The following is a 20,101-nucleotide window of genomic DNA, read 5'->3' as shown; positions in this document are numbered from 1 at the left end:
TTCAAAACACTGTACAGTACATCATAAACACTGTTCATGGTCTTTGATTTCAGTATTGTTGGGTTTTGTTATAGTAACACTGCCAAAGGAATGCGACATGAAAAGAAAATATCAAAACAGCTTATTTGAAAACTTAACTAAAATTCTCATCTTTTACAAACTGCCCCAAATGTCTCATCAAACCATTGAAAAGATACCTATTCAGAAGCTAAAACAATATTGGTACAATCAAAATAAGACTGTGCAGTATATGAAGCAGAAATATGGCAGCTTAACACAACATAAACACTCATAAAAAAATTTCAGGACTTTTAAAACCATGAATGTAACTTACATGTGGACTTAAATTTAAATTCCTCAACTTTGGTCCAAGGTTTCAATATCTTGACTATAAGTCTGAAAATAGAAAACTGGCCATGGAACTTGAACCTTTCTCAAGAGGCACTTAAATTTTGAGGAATGACTTATATGAAATTAAATCCCATCTAAACTTGTACAAAGTGGGTCTAATGTGCAGTACAGGAATAGGTTCCCTGAACAGAAAACCAATACCAGTGAATCATACCTTTTCCCGGTATGTCATAATCAAGCTAGGCAATTTCTAAGTACATATCCCACTCTGAAAGCTCATCTAGTCATGCTGTAATTATTAATCAAACAAATTATACATATATTACTGAAATATACAATTTTGCTGCATCAATGAGATGATATATAGTACGAGTAGATTCAGTCTCATAAATAGACATCACTCAAGTAAAGAATTGGTTTCATCGCATTCCCATCAATCACTGCTCCACCCCTTAATTCCAATTCATTTTCAATTTTTTCTGCTTAATAATTTATTTCAGAGTTTTTTTTTTTTTATTCCACTTAATGTGTACACTTCATTTGCCAGGTACTGTTCAATCACCAATTCCATTTGTTGGATCATTGGTTTTGTAATGTGGATCTGTCTATGAGTAATTAACTTGGATTGCTCTTAGTACTTTATTCTGTTGAAGTGTTTAAATAAATCTGTGTAACTTCAGTTTGTGCCTAATTTTTATTTTTTCATTATTTAATTGATTCTGGAGGAGGTTGTATACATTAAATGAGTTATTTTAATAATTTCATGGTATTCTATAGTGCTTTGCTTATATTTATCTTAACATATTTTTTCTGGGTTTAATGTTGTAGTGACAATTACACTATCTGCTTCAGTATCTTTAGTAAGCATTTTTATATTTTTGCATTAATTGTATTTTTCTTGCACTCTCATAAATTAGTGTATCAAATTCATCTGTTGGTGCCCTAACTGTGCTTAGTGATTGGTCACCTTACTTGTGGTTTTGCTATGTGCAGAGGGGAACATGGCTACGGCAAGATAGTATACGGAGTGCAGCTGCCAATGTGTCTGTTTCCTCTACTTCAGTCTTTGGTCTCAAGTCAGTAAATGGTGTTGTCTTTTGGGGCTTCTTCTGTTGCTCAATGCTTGGATGGTGTCTCATCCCGGTCTTTATATTCTGCCCATTCTTCAAATCTGGGGTTATCTCAAATTCCAGAGAGGAAATTTTTTCTGAAGGGACAGTCGTAGCCATCACACTGCCCTGCAGGACTTTGACCAGAAACCTCTATCACTCAAGGTGGAACTAATTCTGTATCTGGCGTAGTGAAAGGGGCATTGATTCAGTCAAAGACTTCACCATATATATAATTGCCAACTTCCTTCTCCTCCTCACACTAAATGCAGAGAGTTGTCAGTCTCTGTCATCAAGAGATATGATGTACCCTATCCCAGGTATTTGAACTTTGTGGGCTTAATGTGAATCCTTCATTGTAGTTAAAGAGGCTCATCCAGCACTTTGAATTTGAATGATCCAAACAACAAACAGCAAGGACATTCCAAAGCACCTTTTGCTATTCATTCAGTGTCTTCTTTCATGAATAATGAAAAGGATCCCTTGCTCTGTCCAGTGAGGTCTACCAAACTTTATCTCAAAGACAAGAAGTCAGAGAACTCTTTATTTCTTTTCCTTTTATATTTAATACCAACTGTCTTCTGACTTTACAAAGGCTGGACTTGCATTTGATGTGACCAGCAATTGCAGTGGGCATGCTTTCCTTGGAGGATGATGTTAGGGCCTCTCCATCTTCAACTCCAACACTTCATATTTGCCTCTCATTCATGGTACTGCCATGAGAGATAACTTTCGTCTTTATGAGCTAGCGAGTCTCGGTGTCAATGGAAAGTGTGCTTTTCTACATCAGAGAGGCACTTATATGAAACAAGCACCTTGCTTTACATATGATTTTGACTTTACTAGGTACAAAATTTTGTTACCAGTGACTTGGTTCCCAAATGTTCTACTGGATTCTACAGGGTTATACAAACACACTAGGGCATTCAGCATCTCAGCTTTCCACCAAAATAGTCATTCTTCCTAAATATTAATGGGGATGTGTTAAAACAAATTACAGTACTGCATGTTTTTATAAGGGAAAAATTTCTCCATACAAATCCAATAGTCATATAGTGACTGCCCTCTTCCTAGTCCCACTAATCTCACTATAACATGCATAATTCATGCATGAGGTGAGGAAGGTGACTGACATGTACCTGAGAGTCCAGATGGTACTTGCATGTGAGACTACCTTCTATCTGACAGACAAAAAATGGGCAAACCTGGGAACAATTGGGACATGAACGTAGTCATGTGAATAATTAACGAGTTTGAGGGAAAAGGTGTTTGGTAAAAAACAAACCAAATGTTAATTATTTTAGTAATTAGTGATAACGACTAAACTTTTTTGCAAAACCTTGATTTTGGAAACAACAACAGATTTCCTTAAATATATTATGACAAGAACATGGATGTTAGTGAAGCTAATAGATCAAGGATGTCAACTATTAAGAGCCCAGGGATCTTTTTAAAATTTTCTATTATACATTCTTGCATTGAGTGCTTTCTTGCATAAGTAACATCTGTGTAATTATGACTGAAGACCACTTTAATAAAGTGATGTGAAAGCATATTAAAGAAGCTGCAGGCATCCAGCAATGAAGCATAAGCAGTTAACAAAAAAGAATGTAGGGAACAACAGAGATCATACAGTGAATTTGGTTAGCCTGCTAAATCAGTGCATACATTGTTGTCATGTTATAAACAAAAGAAGCTTAACAAGTACCTTAAACATAAAGAAGATATTTAACTGTTTAAACTTGTTCCAAGATGACAAGGGTGACTGCGATGGCCAAGAAGAGATTCCAATAACGCACAGAAGACTCATGACAAATCATCAAGTTTTTAAAATCATGTAAATTTCACCTCTTTATTTCTTTGCCATTATAGCTTTCACATCACTTGTAGTTTCATAGCCTCTACCTGAACAAAAATGTTTTTTCTAAATGTTGATAAATATATTAAGCTGATGGTTTTACCAACAAGTAAGGAAGTTGGAAATAAAAGTCTGGTTATTACCATTAGCCTGAATTTTTTCCTTACCAAAAGTAACATGTCTAAAATGTTAGTATTCAGAATCACAGTGCTGTTTATGGGTTTGCATTACCATGCATATTAATGATATTGTACTTGTTGAAAATAATTAAAGTTATGTAAGAAAGAACAATGTTGTAATTGGTCTGAATAAAATACTGCAAAATAACTACCAAACTGCAAAAACACTACTATATTACTTCATATTTTGATATAATAAAGTGAAAATCAACAGGTTAAAAAAAAAGCCTACTATTGCCTGATTCAAGTTGTTCCAGGTTGTTTGGTTATGCAGCATCTTTTATGAAAAGTATCAAGATAAACTAACTAATTTTGATCTTTTAAGGATGTAATAATAAGTACAGTACATAAAAAACATGGCTTTTGTTTAGTTTTATTTTTTTATGAAAAAATACCGCTAAAACTCTTGCAGGTTATGTAATGGTAACTAACTAGCAAATCAAGACACTGAGCAAATATATAGCTCTGTATTTTCCAGTGCATGAGACTGAATGAAAAAAATAAACCATCATCATCATTAATCAATTTTTATCATTATTACAGTATTATCATCATTAATCAGTTTTTATCATTATTACAGTATCATCATCATTAATTAATTTTTATAATTATTACAGTATTATCATTATTATTAGGAGGTATTATCATTATTACAGTATTATCATTATTATTAGGTGGTTTAATCATAACATTGTTAAAAATGTAACTTTTGTATGGATAGCATAAATGGTCTGTATCTCACGATAAAACTTATATTTTAATATACTGCAGTGTTTCTAAATTTAATAACTGGATAAACTGAAAATGAAGTTTTAAAAAACGACTTGTTTGTATGCAGAACAAACCTAGGTCTTAATGTGAGGATAAAATCTTCTAGTGTGTTGGAAACCAGTAAAAAACATATAAAATTGTAGAACAAGGTATTGGTGGCAATGGGGTTCAGCCAATCAGATGAGAGAGGAGGCATCAGCTGACCTCACTTCACCCAGAGTGCTGCGACGCATTAGTTCTTCCTTACCGCCTTGCTAGAAGGTGCTGCTGTTGCCGTGCCTTCCAGAAGCCAGTATTTTCATGCTCGTTTACCTTCTTTGGTTTAAACTTTGTCATGAATTAGTGCTATTCTGTGTGTGTGGATTAGTGCTTTTTTTGTGTGATTTGTTTTGTGTTTGATCATGCAAACCCATCACTCATCACAGCCTTCCAGTACTAAGCCTCAGAGAAAATGTCCTGGGATTGGTGGTTACCCTTGCTTTTGTTGCCTGGCTTCTTTTGAGATTGATCCACATTCTACTTGCAGCATATGCAGATCTAATGTTTGTAATATTACTAATCCCTGTTCTGAATGTCGTTCTTGGCCTCCTGAGCAGTGGAGGATTTTTCCCAAAAGGAAGCAGCATAGGATGAAGTTGGAGGCACCATCTTGGAAGGGGTTTTCTCCTCCTTTGATGGCTGCTTCTCAGACTCCTCCTTGTTCCTCTTCCTTGCCCAATCTTCCACCAGTTGCTTCTTCTTCCTTGGAAGATTTTACTCCTTTCCATTCGTCCACAGCTTCGTCTTTGGAAGTTTTGGGAGAGGGATTGGGAGATATAATCTCTTTTGCTGCCCCCGTATCTGTCTCTTGGGGGAAGGAGGAGGCAGCGCCATCTTGTTCTACTGTTTCAGGTTTGGAGGCTCAGAAGATGGCTAACATCTGGCCTTGCTCATCTCCTAAAAAGACCACTAATGCAGCTTCAATTAGCAGAGCTAGTCAACCTCCCCAATCACCTACTAAGAAAACTCAGCAATGGTCCTATCAGCCCGCTCTTCTGCACCAGGAGAAGGGGCCATGGGAGGTAAGCGACAGAGTAGGCGCCCCTCCCCACTCTTTGCCACCAGTGGGGGGATGCCTGGTGAGCCACTGGGCTATGTGACAGTTTCGGAGCAGAATCTTGGGTAGTAAATGTTCTACGGGTTGGATATCTACTACCCTTCGATTTCACTCCCCCTCTCTCCAAGCAGCCCCTCCATCACTTGTTGTATGCAAAGGACTCCCTGAGTTCCTACCTCTCCATGGGGAAATGAGGAAAATGATAAAGAAAGGAGCAGTGGAAGTAGTCATGACAGATCTGAAAGATGCTTACTTCCAGATTACAATCCATTGTGCTTCCTGAAGGTTTCTACGCTTCGGCCTGGGAAAGAGATTGTTTCAATTCAAAGTCCTTTGCTTCGGTCTAACAACAGCCCCTCAAGTGCTCACAAGTGTGCGTTCATCTTAGTGTCATCCTGGGCTATAGGACTATAGGAGTGCCTCTTCATTCTCCTCCCCCATAAATTCTCCTGTTCTCGGATGCCTTGTGTGAGAGTTGGGGAGCTCATTTGGAGGACTTTCTGATGTTTGGAGTCTGGAGTCTTCTGGACAAGCAGCTGCACATCAATGTTCTGGAGCTGAAAGCAGCCTTCCTAGCATTTCAGGAGTTTCAAGAAAGTGTTGGGGCACTCTGTAGTTCTGATGTCAGACAACACTACAGTAGTCGCTTATGTAAACAAACAAGGGGCTAGTCTCTCACCAACTTCACTCCCTCATGGCGCTTCTACACCAGTGGGCGATAAACCAATCAGTAGACCTCACAGACAGGTATGTCCCAGGCAAGAGGAATGTGGTGGCCAACAAACTGAGTCATCGGGGTCAGGTCCTGGGGACAGAGTAGTCCTTACATCAGCAGATAGTGGACAGGCTCTTCCTCCTATGGGGAAAGCCAATGATAGATCTGTTCGCAACAAGGTTCAACAGGAAGCTAGAGGTCTTCTGTTTGGTTGTCCCAGACCCCTTCGCCATGGTGGAGGATGTCTTACAACATCCTTGGGACAACCTGGAGGTTTACGCCTTTCTTTCCTTTTGCCTGATCTGTCAAGTCTTGAACAGGGCAATGATTTCCCGTAATCTCAGGATGACCCTTGTAGCTCCCTGATGGCCTCATGCAGAATGGTTCCCCTATCTACTAGCCCTGCTGTCAGCAGTTACCAGACAGATCCCTCCAAGGCACAACCTCCTCTGCCAGCCTCATGTTGAGAGATATCACCAGTCGGTAGGGTCCCTACCTCTTCACGGCTGGAGACTATCCAGTATCTCCTCCGAGTGAGAGGCTTTTCTTTCAATGTCTTGCTATCTCAGAAGATCTTTAGCAAATAGCAGATTTCCTAGTTTTTCTCTGGAGAGAGGTCTTTCTGTGTTTGCTATCAAAGGTTACAGGCCTAAAAGATGTGGACCTGTCTTCTTAGGAAATCTCAATGCTACTCAAAAGCTTTGAGCAGTCTTGTTCTCCTAGAGAACTTAAACCTCCTAGTTGGGATCTGACTCTGGTGCTAAGTAGTCTCACTCAAGCCCCATATGAATTGTTACTGACGGTCATCTGACAGAGACTTGACCCTTAAAACGGTCTTCTTACTGGCTTTAGCTTCATTGAAGAGAGTGGGAGAACTCCATGGTCTCTCTTCTAACGTTAAACACACGAGGGTTGGGGGTCCATATCCTTCGAATTTGTCCAGGAATTCACAGCCAAGACTCAAAATTCTTCGGCTCATGATGACAGATTTGAATCCTTTACCATCCCCTCCTTAGGAGATTTTGTTGACAACAACCCAGACGAATTGCTCTTATGTCCTCAAGCCGGGGTGTCAAAGACTTCTTGTAAGCACAAGCCGGGTCAACAAATAAGTGTCCAAGAATACCACCTCCTTCTAGATCCATGAGGTTAATATGTATGCTTATAGCTCTTCTACAACCTCGGATTCTAACACAGTGCATGCAAGAGCACATGATGTTAGGGGTTTAGGCCCTTCATTAGCTTTTGAGAACTTATCTGTTTGGAAGATTTTGAAGGCTGGTACTTGGCTTTGTTAAACCACCTTCACAATCTTCTATCTTCAGGATGTTGCCCGGCTGCTCAAGTTGTGTAGCTCATCCAGTGCCCCTAGCGGGACAATTTGTATCTTACCTAAGATGATGGTATGAGAGGGAGTGAATGAGATGACTGGTCCTTTTTCTACCTTTTCCCCTTCATCTCTACCCACGGGCAGTAGGAAAATTGATCCATCATGAGCTGGAACTGGTTAGATACAGGTGAGTGAGCGGCCTTTCATTTTGAGAAAGTTTATTCATACACAAATATTTTTCTTGCAGAAGCTAGTCCTTCCTCTCTCTGACAAGGGGAGAGAAGAATGATATCAAACAAAGTGGTGGCTAACGTAGGTTTGTTGTCTGAACAGATATAGCTCTTTAACGTCCACTTACACAATGTTCCTTCACACTGTGTATTAGCCTAGTTGTCTGACCGTTTGGTAAGCTCTTCTATTTGACAAGTCAGAGGCATACATCTCCTTTCTCTGCTTTAGTCTAACCTGGAAATGAAACCAGGTGTGCTGAACCTCCAGGCAGTTCAAGACTTTCCTTTCCTCCCAACAGAGGTGAGTCCTAATCCTCACATTAAGACCTAGGTTTGTTCCACACATGAACAACGGCAAATTTTTAATTAATTTGTATTTTTCATAGCTAACAAACCCACAATCCTAACGTACATTGCCCACTTCATGTTACCCCACAAAGTGATTCCCTGGGCTGGAAGAAACTGATACGTCATGGCGGTCTTGGGTGAGGCGAGGTCGGCTGATGCCCTCTCTCTCATCCGATTGGCTGAACCATGTTGCCACCAATACCTTGTTCTACAATTTTGTGTGTTTTGTACCAGTTTCCAGCTGGCGCTAGAAGATTTTATCCTCATGTTAAGACTGTAAGTTTGTTAGTTATGAAAAATACAAATTAATTCAAAATTTGGTTTCAAAACCCTGGCAATTTCTGTTGGCTGAAGTTTGAATTTTCATGTAACTTGCTGAACTATTACGATTTAAGAACTGACTTACATTCTCTGCATATATCATGTGGGTTTGTGAGCCAAGGGTCTTACTATTAATCTAAAACTAATGGCTATTTGAGTGGTCTAGTATACAGGTACCACCTTTTGCTTCTTACATTATTACCTATATTGCTGGTGATGTCCAAAGAGTTTGTGGTTTAAGGCCATCTTTATTCTTCTAATGTCAAGGAGCTAACTCCTTGCCCTTTGGATATCATTGCTACCAGACAAAACAAAAGAAACTGTGGAGCATGTCCCATGTGACTAGTCCATTCCTAAGACCCCACCTACACAGCCATTCCCAATTAACTACTGTAACATATTGCTAAATGGAGATCTCACCAGTTTATTGCATTAATTTATTGTGAACTGCATCATGTTATTGCATAAGAATATGATACAGTAAGCCCCGTATTCGTGGACTCACCTATTCGCGGATTTCTCAGTGGAACGTATATACACATTATTTGCGGAAAATTCGCCCATTGGCAGTATTTTTCTAATTACTGTATTTTCATATCATTTTCATGACTAAATGCACTTTTTGTGATAACACTATTGGAATACTCAGGTATAAGCATTTTTAGAGGGGTTTTAAGTATTCGCGAATACGGGGGTGTTTACTGTACTCTCCAATGTACTGCTTTGTTTTGTCCAACGTTACTGGTGAGCAGTATGAAACCTTCAGTTAGATGCAAGGGCACAGGTCACCATGTCAATATTAGCAATAGTTATGTTGGAACTCGGCAGAAGAACTGGCTTGGTTACACTTTCATCTTTTGTACCTAACTGTCATTGCATGTTTCTGTCATTTCTGCTGTTGATTTCTGTGGTAGTGTGTTGAAGAGGCACAGGTCATTTCAATAATGGCACCTTCCCTCACATCTCCAGCCCTGGGAATTCTTTCCATTCATAATTTTTTTTCTTCTGGTCTATGCTCACTATTGGCATTTGATTGCCTGTGCAGTAGTACTCAACAAAAATATGCATAACTATCCATGATCTGATCTGAGATATTGGCTACTTTCCTTCAAAAACTGTTCAAGAATACATTAAGAATTAATTATGATAAAAAAACTACAGTACCTGGTATGAGAATGAGTAGAACCATTAGAGAGCGTCCGGTGATTTCGTATGTGCTCAGATTTGGATCGACTATGTCCATGAGCAAGTTTCTGTTCGTCAGACTGATTGGAATATGGTTGCTCTCGAAGAGCTATCTGGTACGCAACTTCAAAGGCTTCACCTAAGGTAAGGATGACTTCAGTGGCAAGTTCCTGAGATAGAAAAATAACGCCCGTTTATAGTCACCTCATTTTTTAGCATGGTAAGAATTAAAACAAACATGTTAAGGTGTTCTGAACTTAAACTAACAGGTTGAAAAACATACTTCTACTGCTTAAGTGTATATTATTGTGTAAACAGTCTAGATGACCATTTAAATATACACATAAAAAAAATCTTCTATAAAAAAATGTAATGCTAATATTATGCTTACCCTGGATTGTACTCTAAAGACATGGCAGTAGTGCCCTTTGGTTTCCAAATCTTTGGTTATGTATGCAAAATGGGATAAATCATCAGCATCTTGACAGGCACAATGAATGTTACGAATCTCGTGTTCACAAACAAGAGCCTGAAATTTTTAAAAGAAGTCAAAAGTCAGTTATAACCCACCAGTTTTCAAGGTAAAAACTTACTCAAGAGATTTACAACAATCAGTTACAAAACTTACTATACTGTACTTGGTTTTAGGTTTTAAATCAGTATTGTACCTGCATATAGTTCTATGCAAATAAAAAATATGATACTGTACATCACTTACCTGTGTTACAGCATCGATAAACTTGACTCCTCTATAGGAAACAGATAATACTATTTTTGGGATTTTGGCACCTTCACTTGTCGACTTCTTTAGCTTCTGGATGGACTTCATGGTTGATTCCGTTCCCTTAAGCTCCTTTACATGTGTGGAGCCAAGGTACTGCGAACAACAAAAATTCTCTCAAAAAATCATTCCTTGATTAGAAATGAGAACATTCTTCAATGTAATTATAACCACAGAACCAATCTAATGCTGTCAACACAGTACTTCCAAACTTACGTAACAGTACTGTACAGCATTCTTGCACCTTTACATTAAAAGCTTATTACAAAAATTCGTTTCACAATTTTTCATAAGAAAGGATGTAACATTTTAAAACCACTGCCATTCAGAACAAGTGAAGGTTTGATACTGACCACGATAAAAGTTCCTTTGCCATTTACTTACAGTAACATTATTTCGCTCACCTAAACTTATGATGGTCACATAAAAAATCTTTAAAATTTCAGCTGACATAAATTATTACATGGTGAAAGGAAAATAAACATATAAGGCATGTTAAATGGCACAACTTAATAATTTTGCCATAACTTTTATCTAGATATTATGATGGTTGCATGAAAATCTTTAAAAATTTCATCTCTTTAAAAATTTCATTGATGTAAACTATTCCATAAATATTGTTTACTTTAACTCTTCAAGCTGGGTGAAAGGAAAATGAACAGATAAGGCATATTAATACCATAACTTAATAATTCTGCCATAACAATAAATAGAAATTATACAATTTTCACTTTTATAGATATTATTTTACTATCATGTGATATAAATTAAAACTCAATAATTTAGTGATGCTTAAACACAAAATTATTTTTGATCAATCAGCATGAATCGTTGTGCTTCATCAAAAAAAAAAAAAAAAAAAGAAACTGGGAAAAAAAACTTGAAATGCTTTGGATATGTTATGAGATGGAGCCAGGAACAGATTCTGAGAAGCAGTAGGCATGGAAGTACCAGAATGAAGACTTGTAGAATAGCCAAGGAAATCATGGAAAACGGGGACATATGAATACCTAGACCTGAATGGGATTCTAGGTAGAAAAGAGTGCAGGACAATAAAATATGGAGAAAGCTCATTTCATATCCAGCCCTCTGAAGGGAAACCTGATTTGAAAAACATTTATGAAGTTGGTGATGATGTACAGTACATGATAAGATGTGAAGAGCCATAAGGTTCTTCAAACCTCAACTTACTTGTGCAACATACTGTACACTAGATGTGACTAGTGCATTGGGGTGATGTCTCCACTGAGTGAGTAAGGTATTGGGCACTCCAACAACCAACTGGGAAGGATCCCGAATATTAAGATGTCCAATGTCATCTGTCCCACACAAATCTATAGTGGGTTGTGCACGAGGGGCTCTGCCAAATGATGTGTCATTATAACCAGTGAATAACTACATTATTGCATACCTACAAAACAGTGAAAAACCTACATAAAATATGCCATTTCATGAGTGTTTATGTGAATGCTAAACAGCATTGTTATAAAAGATGTTTTCAGAGGCATAAGCGAGTTATTTAAGTCTACATCCCTGGAAGCAATAGTTAAAATTTACTTACAAAATATCATGCAAATTTACAACACAAATAACTTTCACAAAATCCACGAGTTACCCAATACATTGTCAAACCTTTAGGACTTGGCAGAGTATTACTAGGTAATAACAGAACTAAAGGTAACCTCAACAGCTCACCATGGTTGTTAGCATTCTTTGATGCTGTGAAGTAAATAGGAAAGCCCTTTAATACTCAAGGCACTTATTCATGCTCTTAATATTTCATTCTGACTATGTACAAACTTTTTTATTTTCCTTGAATGTTCAAGATTTGTAACAATAGATCTATGACATATTTTATATTCAAATGTTTTAACCATACCTTAAAATCTTAACTCTCTTAAGCCTGTCCTACAGCATTTGTTAGACATTTTTAAAGTTTCACTAAATTTACTACTTGATTAAAGACATAAAAGAAATTTATCATTACAACTGCCATTTACAGTAGATGCTCTAATACTGTACTTCTGAAGCCAAGTGATCATTAACACAATGCCCATAGAGGTTTTGACAAAAAAAATTTCCAAGCTTTACTACGTTTTAGAAACTGACAAAGAAAAAGTGTTACCTGTGTTTGGTAACTGGTTTGCTTTAAATATTTTGTTTTCACTAGTTTAATATATAGGCTATGATGCTTTTACATATTTTTCCCTACTGGACAAAATGGTTTGAGTACAAAATTTTTCCATACGAAGTCAAAAGTTACCAGGTGTATGGGCAATCATAATAATAAAATTCAAATCATGGTATGAGTGAATTTTCTGGTATCTAATGCACATAATTCCTGCTGTGGATTTTCTGGTATGTAATATGGATAATAGTATAGTATGTTGTTTTTCCTTGTACACATTTCTGTTATTACTGTGTATAATTGCTGCAAACTGCTCATAAACTGAAGTGCCTCAATGCAGGTAAATACTAAAGTTAACTATTAAAATAAATGTTTAATGAAGTCTAATGTGTTTTCCCTTACTTGGCAGGTGGTTGTGGAGCATTACGTTTCTTTGTGCCTGAGCGACGAATAGTATTTGTAGCTGTCTCTGGTGGACGCCGTTCCCGAGATGTAGTTGAAGGCAAATCATTGAATAACTGCTCTTTAAGCTGAGAGATGTCCGAGTTCTGAAATATTTTTGGTCACCCATTAATATGGCAAGAAAGAAGACTTCTGTAATAAAGGTGTCTTTAAACAGAAGCTCTTAATAAGATTCCTATAATAAAGGTGTCTTGATACACAGAAGCTTTTAAGAAGATTTCTGTAATAAAAGTGTCTTTAAATACAGAAGCTTTACACTGTATCTTATGCACTAAATATTTCTTACAAAATCTGAATACTGTGTTTCTGATCTCAAACAACACTTGCAAGTTTGCACTCATAAAATATACCGTAAAGGAAATTAATGGCTCACCAACTTTGTAAGTTCAAGACTCAAATCATGTGGATTAAGTGCAGGTGGTAGCTCAGGTTCTAAAGGTCGATCTCCAAGCGAAGCTAAAATTCTTTTTCGGTGACCTGGTCGAGTGATTTCTAGTACAGTGGTTAGTTCAATTTCCCACACTTTTCTTACTCTTTCCATATCACCAAAACCATTTTTATGGAAGTTTTGTGCATACTGAGGTAATCTGATTGAGTCTAACCAAGCTTCAACAGTGTCAGGGAGGGAGTACGTAGATCTTATAGCATGGAGTGGAGTCGGTAGCCGAGAAACAGCTTTCATCACAGAATGTTGATGTGTTGGCTGGGTAATACCAAGCTCTTGCAAATCACCAGCTTCAAGAATACCACCATTCTGATATAAAAAATAAAGGTATTACTTCACAAATACAGTTGAACCACCCAATACATTAATGCATACAGTGGTGTACTGTATATAGTATACAAGGTGACAAATAAAAAAATAAATCAATAAGCACGACAAACTGAAGGAAACCTCATCACCTATGAATATAACATTCCAATCAAATTAAATCCATCAACTCTCGGAAAGATGCCTTTAATATTCCACAACTATAACATATAGTACATTCTTTCCACTTGGTTTATGTTATATTTACTTGGCCAATATTTTATGATCATAACCTTTGTTAATTTCAGTAATGCACAATTATGAATATCTTGTGTTATCTATTATAAACTGAGCAATCCACTAAACTTATTTCCACACTCACCATGAAGTCGGTATCATCGTATCCATGAGCAATAAATACATCTTCATACTGGGGCAGGCCAAGTGCACGTAACCAAGTTCCCACTGACTTTTCACCACCTTCGAACGTAGTAACTTCTACAACATCCTCACTACTACCGCTGCTAGATAACAGACCTAGTCCTTGTTGTGAGGGAGACAAGGATAGTCCTACAGAAATTGGAAATAAAAATAAACTCATTATTCTCAAGCACTTCCAGCCTTGTTCTGAAAAACAAAAACACCGAAGAAAGGATCTCTTGTTTTCTTTATTAATAAAGTCTATGAAAAAAATAAAAACTGTTTAGCCATTCTGCTTCTAAAAAGTGAATTTTCTGGTTACCTCTAAACAGCAATACTGTTATTCATCAAAACAGCCTTGAATTCTTACTAACAACTACAACAATTTCAAAATTTGAACAAACCTAATCTAGTCTGAAATTCGTGTTCAAGCTCTGCCATGAAGACACTTTCTCTTGCTAAGCCACCTCCAAAGCTGGCCATAATATCGTTGATTCTTGCCCATTCTTCTGCCTCCTCCAGAGGGGACAGGAGACTTCCCATTCCTGGGGTAGGTACGCTTGTTGGTCCCATGTTGTCTCTTCCAGCTAAACTACCCATGGCACTGTTCCGACATCCTGAAATATTTTGTGTTACTGAACAAGTGTATGCACAATTATTGCTGTGGGCCAGGTACTGTGAGCTATGAGGTCATCCAAAGATGCTTAAATTTAGTAATAAATGACAAAATTCCAGCAAAAGGTTTTCATTCTTCACGAAATGAAAGTTATAGAACAAATACACAAATTTCCTTATTTACTGTTCAAAAGCCAATCTTGTCACATTTGAGTTAGTGTAAATAAAGGAAAATATCCTGCTAAAAAAAAATGACCATGCTAAACTCATATTTTTCACACATTATATCACTGTCACATACAATACAAATCAAATGATGATACCTTCTTGTTAGTGTGTTAAAAGGGTCCTAAAATGAAAATGGCAGAGACAAGACATCACATTCACCAATTGTACATGTAGTCAAGATTACAAATTCTCAAAAGGAAATGTTGATAAATTTCCTTAAATACAAAATGCTTTGCCAATTAAAGGAGTGAATCTGCAACTACATACAAAGGACAACAAAGTATGACTTTACAAGCTTACATAAATTTAAATAGGCAGTTGATATATAATCCATTTTTTACACTTTTCCATTACTTAATCATTCTGAAAGTTAAAAGTATCGGAACCATTGTAACTGTAAGCCACAAAATGTACACCTAGACAGAAAGAACTACATTAAGAACCCCAAACAAAATGAGAATACCATGACAAAATTTTGGATGAATTTAAAATACCTCTATCTAGCGAGGGCTTGAGAGATGAGGTTGTGCCAAGGGAGCGAGGGCGTTCTAAGGCAGACACCTCTAGTGCTCCATCCATGGGCGTAATGCTCCCACGGAATAACCCTGGCAAATAGGGAAAAGAATCATTGTTAGTGCGGGGGAAATAGGGGCTCAGCTCAGATGGGTTACTGGGCATGCACGATGGATGAGAAAGCTGTTGAATGTGCGTGTATACACTAAACATGCATTAAAACTGGTAAGACAGGAGATGAGGAGAATGGTACAGGTGTTATTTCCGAAGAATTTTTATATTTCCCTTTCCCTACCATTACATTTATGGTGACAATTTGTAGTATGCAAGGAACCCAGCAGTTAAAGTCCCTTTTCTTACCTGGGACACACGCGCACACACAAAACTGAATTAAGACTGTTGAAATTCTGAAGCAAAGTATTGGCATCCGATGCACTACTAGACCAGACAAGCAATTCATTCTTCAAGCCTCATGTGGGCCAGCCTTGTCCTCTCGTAAGTAGCTACTCATATTGCGTAAGAGACGACCTTTCAAACACCTTACCTCACAGAAGGACCTCTCAGCCTTAAGGCCATTCATTCCCGTGTTGCATAGAGGACTTCTTTGGATATTTTGTTACACCACATGCTAAAAAAAATGTTTTCCCAATGTAGCTTATTTCCAAAACAATGGACTGGCTGCGTAGTCAGTAACACACCACTTAGCACACGGGATGATTAACAAAGTAAACATCTGACCTGTCCAAAATTTATAGAATATCTTTCTCCCCCTCTGTCTGACTGAACCATCTGAACCTATAACACTAGTTGAGCAATAAGACGCAAAACCCACCAGTTTCGTGCGTGACGTAAATTGCGAGCACTTACCAGCAAAGGGGACGTCACTCTTGATCTCTTCGATGTTATCAGTGGAGACGCTCTTATCGGAGAGGGAGGCCGAGACGGAGGACAGCGAACACGATGACCCACCTGCATCAACAGCCAACACTTCTTCGGGTTCGGTCTCGGTCTCGATGTCCCGCGAACCGCGTTTCTCCTGGGAAGGGAAAAGATTTGTTACTGACGAAGAAGAAGAAGAACAAATTTCTATCAGGTTAAAATAGCCAAGCAAACACTTAACAGAGACTGTGCCATTGACAGCTACCGTATTCGTTAAGATTAATGATGGGAAATATCATAAACCCCTCCTAATATAATGCCCTTTGCTGTGGCATTCAACTGACAGTGTTGCTTTAGGTGATTTTCTCATGTCACAATGTATGTGAATCATTGACATACAAACACCTATCTCTGATGACCTCACTGATAATACCATGAAACAACAAAAATAAATATTAATAGATAAAACTCACCTGTTTGTGTAACTTCCATTTATATTACACATCGGAGGCAAAAAGCTATACTAATTGATGAAGAAGCAGTATTTCATAATGCTTTACAATACAATAAAAGATTTCAAAGGTTTTTAAAGTTACATACTTAGTATTTTCAAGTAAACCCCACAAGTTCAAACCGTTATCGGATTCTGGAGTGCATAAATCTCCTTACAACATTTCTGAAGGTCAAAAAAAGAAAAACCCGGTGGCCGGACTTCCTGGAAAGCCAAGATGAAAGTTCGGAATACCAAAGCATTGGAATAGCATAGTTTTTCCAACATAATTTCCCCTTTCATAACAGTATGATTTCACATAAAGTATTACTGTAGTTCTGGCTCCTACAGTTCTTGAATGATTGAGGTAAACCCAACAAATTGCTTTGGAAATCAACAATCTCTCTCTCTCTCTCTCTCTCTCTCTCTCTCTCTCTCTCTCTCTCTCTCTCTCTCTCTCTCTCTCAGCCCGTTATGGAGGACCTGAATACTGAGGCTCTTGACTCAATTGGTCTGAAAAGACAGCCCGTGATTCACGATTAACCGGAACGGAAGCAACAGCAAAATGTTGTTTCTAAATCCCCTAGACTTCAACGTACGAGAATTTCTAAGTCACTTACATTACATGTCGGTTTCATGGGCAGCCTACTCCAATTCCCAGGCTATTGTGGATCTCGAAGTAATAGTGGGATTAAGCACAATGCTCTTAACATGATTTGGAGACAAACATTACCTTGTGAAAGTCATAAAAACCATTCAAATTAACCTAAGTCAACACGATATTATATTCCTGTGCGTAACCTGCGCCCCATCGAAATGGCGTAGGTCCTATACGTTCTTAATAATGTAATAATTTACCCTCTCTCTAAAACAGCGGCAACACACACTTTTAATATAGGAAATCAACCACATGATATTCATGCACAATCTCATACATATCGTGAATCACACTATAAGACAGGGATCTGTATTTAATAGCAATGGCCAAGCGACAAGGAGGCAAATTTATCTGTAATAGTGTTTCTCAGTAATGTGTAAAGTTCCTATTTTCACTGTCAATGAACTTCATTTCTTCATTAAGACAAAATCTGACATTCAGAATAGAAATTACGATGTAATATTTTAACCGATAGCAATTAAAAAAGATATTGTTCCTATTTCCACCCATGATGTAACTCCAGGATTAAAAAAAATATCTGTTCATATCTTAACATCAGGTGAACAACACTGAGTTGGTGTTAGTTTCCATCCAAACTAACGCAAGAATCTAAATGTTTTCACGCATACGCCGAATGCCAGCCACAAACATTTACCTCTGAGGAGGCAACGACAAAGAGGAAAAACAGGAAGGAGAAGTAAGCTAGAGTTCCCAAGTTAAATAATCGACTGACTTCAGAATGTTTCTGAAAACGTAAACACTGAGAAGCTAAACCGGGTAAGAACGCATTCGTCAAAATCCAGGTAAACATCCTTTCGGAGCACAGGCCAGCTATGATGTCAATTACGTGAAGGAGAGAGGGAGAGACATTAAATTATCATAAGGAGAGAGAGAGAGATAGAAAATTATCATAAGGAGAGAGGGAGAGATAGAAAATTATCATAAGGAGAGAGGGAGAGATAGAAAATTATCATAAGGAGCGAGGGAGAGACAGAAAATTATTATAAGGAGAGAGGGAGAGATAGAAAATTATCATAAGGAGAGAGGGAGAGACAGAAAATTATCGTAAGGAGAGAGAGAGAGATAGAAAAGTATCATAAGGAGAGAGGGAGAGATAAAAAAATATAAGGAGAGAGGGAGAGATAGAAAATTATCATGACATTATGCAAAAGAGAGAGAAAGTATCATAATATATAGATTAAAGATCGAGAGAGAGAGAGAGAGAGACAAGATCCAAATAAAACTGTGTAAAGAAGAGGATAGGAGAAGAAAGAGAGAAAAAACCTCCACATATCCACGAGGAAAGCATCGAGAGGCGAACGCAAAACAAAGGATCAAAAGACAGAAAGAAAAAGGAGAAAACAAATAAATCAATCAGACAAGATGAAACTCGAAGAGCCGAGAGAAGAGTGCGCGCGCGCGCGCGCACATGGGGGGGGAGGGATATGGAAGTGTCCTGTCCCCCACTTGAGGAAGGAGAGTAACCGATAAACAAAAAGATAAGCACCGGAGAAAACAACCCTGAGGGGAGATCATTATCTGAGCCACAACCCAAGCAAAACCTGAGGAGTTGTCTGAGGGGAGATACGAGGCGTCGTCTCCAGAGCGTGGCTTCTTCGCTCTCCTTGGCTTCAGCTGAAATTCGTCTCACATTAAATTATATCAGGCATTTCACATTTCATAAGGGCTTTATAATAAATCTGTCTTTGTACTGGGTGCTTTGCACTTAGTAAGCAGGAAATTCTATTCGGTGGAAGCTTTGCGAGTTAAGTGCCATTTTCTGGTTTGTTCTATAAGAAAGGTTGCTTGTTTATTTAAATAATAATAATAATAATAATAATAATACTATATGGGTCGATAGGGACTAAGCTATGCCTTACATTAAATAAAATATTAATATGAGCTTCTAACCTTCTCTCTCTTGTATTCGCAACATCACCTTTTTCTTCCCTTTTTTTTAAAGAAAGAAACTCGAATATTCATATCTTTCCTTCAACACCCATTCTTTGCGCTTCCTAATACTATCATGAAAGCCTGTACAAATATAAACAATACGTTGATAATTTTCTTATTTCCACCGAACGGACTTCATAACTTCACCAAAAACAGAAAACCCGCCAATTTTTTTTTTTTTACTGCACCCAATAATGTGGGCAGCACACGTTTGCGGGTACTGACGTGGTTCCAACTGCGCAGAGTCTGATTCATATTTAAAAGTAAACTGTGATAGAATAAAATACGACCATAACACGAGAGTGCTAAGGAAAAAAAATAAGCCAGACTACAATCAATTATTTATCTACGTCCATCCACGTGCGTCGGAACAAAGTCACCAAGAGAAAAACGACCGCCATTTTTTCCTCCTCTCCAAATTCTAAATGTCGTAACTTGCTGCGGACAAGTACCTATAGGCCAATCTATCGAGTGACGCAAAAATACGAGGAAAAAAGGCGCTTGCCAAGGATGAAGGAATGACATCGGGCTGCCAACCGTCCACACGTGCATGCGGACTTATAACTGCCTTAAATCACTGTCAAATTATGCGAGATTAGAAAAGCGGGTATTTTAACACCTGTTGCTTATAACGTTAATATGCCATTAATATTTACCCAGCTTAATTCGACTGTCGAGCAACGCCATTTGTCACAGATTCTGTTGGCAGCGAAAGACTAACTCGTGACCT

At 37.8% G+C, this 20,101-nt stretch overlaps 1 protein-coding gene and 1 long non-coding RNA gene across 26 annotated transcripts in view; one reads left to right on the top strand and one right to left on the bottom strand.

Moving 5' to 3' along the window:
- LOC136828389 (uncharacterized) overlaps window positions 1-12,949 on the top strand; it is a 32,567-nt gene extending 19,618 nt beyond the window's left edge. Inside the window, exon 3 of the long non-coding RNA XR_010850026.1 lies at window positions 12,812-12,949. This is a non-coding gene — a long non-coding RNA (uncharacterized lncRNA). The remainder of the gene's footprint in view (window positions 1-12,811) is intronic.
- The window catches only part of LOC136828387 (ankyrin repeat and SAM domain-containing protein 1A-like), a 254,063-nt gene that overhangs the window by 4,937 nt on the left and 229,025 nt on the right, over window positions 1-20,101 (bottom strand). For 9 of the 25 annotated variants that reach the window (XM_067086389.1, XM_067086409.1, XM_067086392.1 and 6 more), the window contains 11 exons: window positions 16,259-16,427; window positions 15,373-15,483; window positions 14,440-14,652; window positions 13,998-14,185; window positions 13,238-13,618; window positions 12,805-12,950; window positions 11,466-11,634; window positions 10,212-10,370; window positions 9,885-10,022; window positions 9,473-9,663; window positions 335-396 (listed from right to left, as the gene is read on the bottom strand). In XM_067086389.1, coding sequence (XP_066942490.1) covers window positions 335-396; window positions 9,473-9,663; window positions 9,885-10,022; window positions 10,212-10,370; window positions 11,466-11,634; window positions 12,805-12,950; window positions 13,238-13,618; window positions 13,998-14,185; window positions 14,440-14,652; window positions 15,373-15,483; window positions 16,259-16,427 — 1,927 coding nt within the window. Of the gene's footprint in view, window positions 1-334; window positions 397-3,168; window positions 3,366-9,472; window positions 9,664-9,884; window positions 10,023-10,211; window positions 10,371-11,465; window positions 11,635-12,804; window positions 12,951-13,237; window positions 13,619-13,997; window positions 14,186-14,439; window positions 14,653-15,372; window positions 15,484-16,258; window positions 16,428-20,101 lie in introns of all 25 variants that reach the window. The other 16 variants (XM_067086391.1, XM_067086396.1, XM_067086411.1 and 13 more) reach the window with 7 other exon arrangements.

The sequence above is a fragment of the Macrobrachium rosenbergii genome, chromosome 42 (genome assembly GCF_040412425.1).
Source record: "Macrobrachium rosenbergii isolate ZJJX-2024 chromosome 42, ASM4041242v1, whole genome shotgun sequence".
In the NCBI taxonomy this organism is placed as follows: domain Eukaryota; kingdom Metazoa; phylum Arthropoda; class Malacostraca; order Decapoda; family Palaemonidae; genus Macrobrachium; species Macrobrachium rosenbergii.
This window is presented reverse-complemented; position numbering and strand designations above follow the sequence as displayed.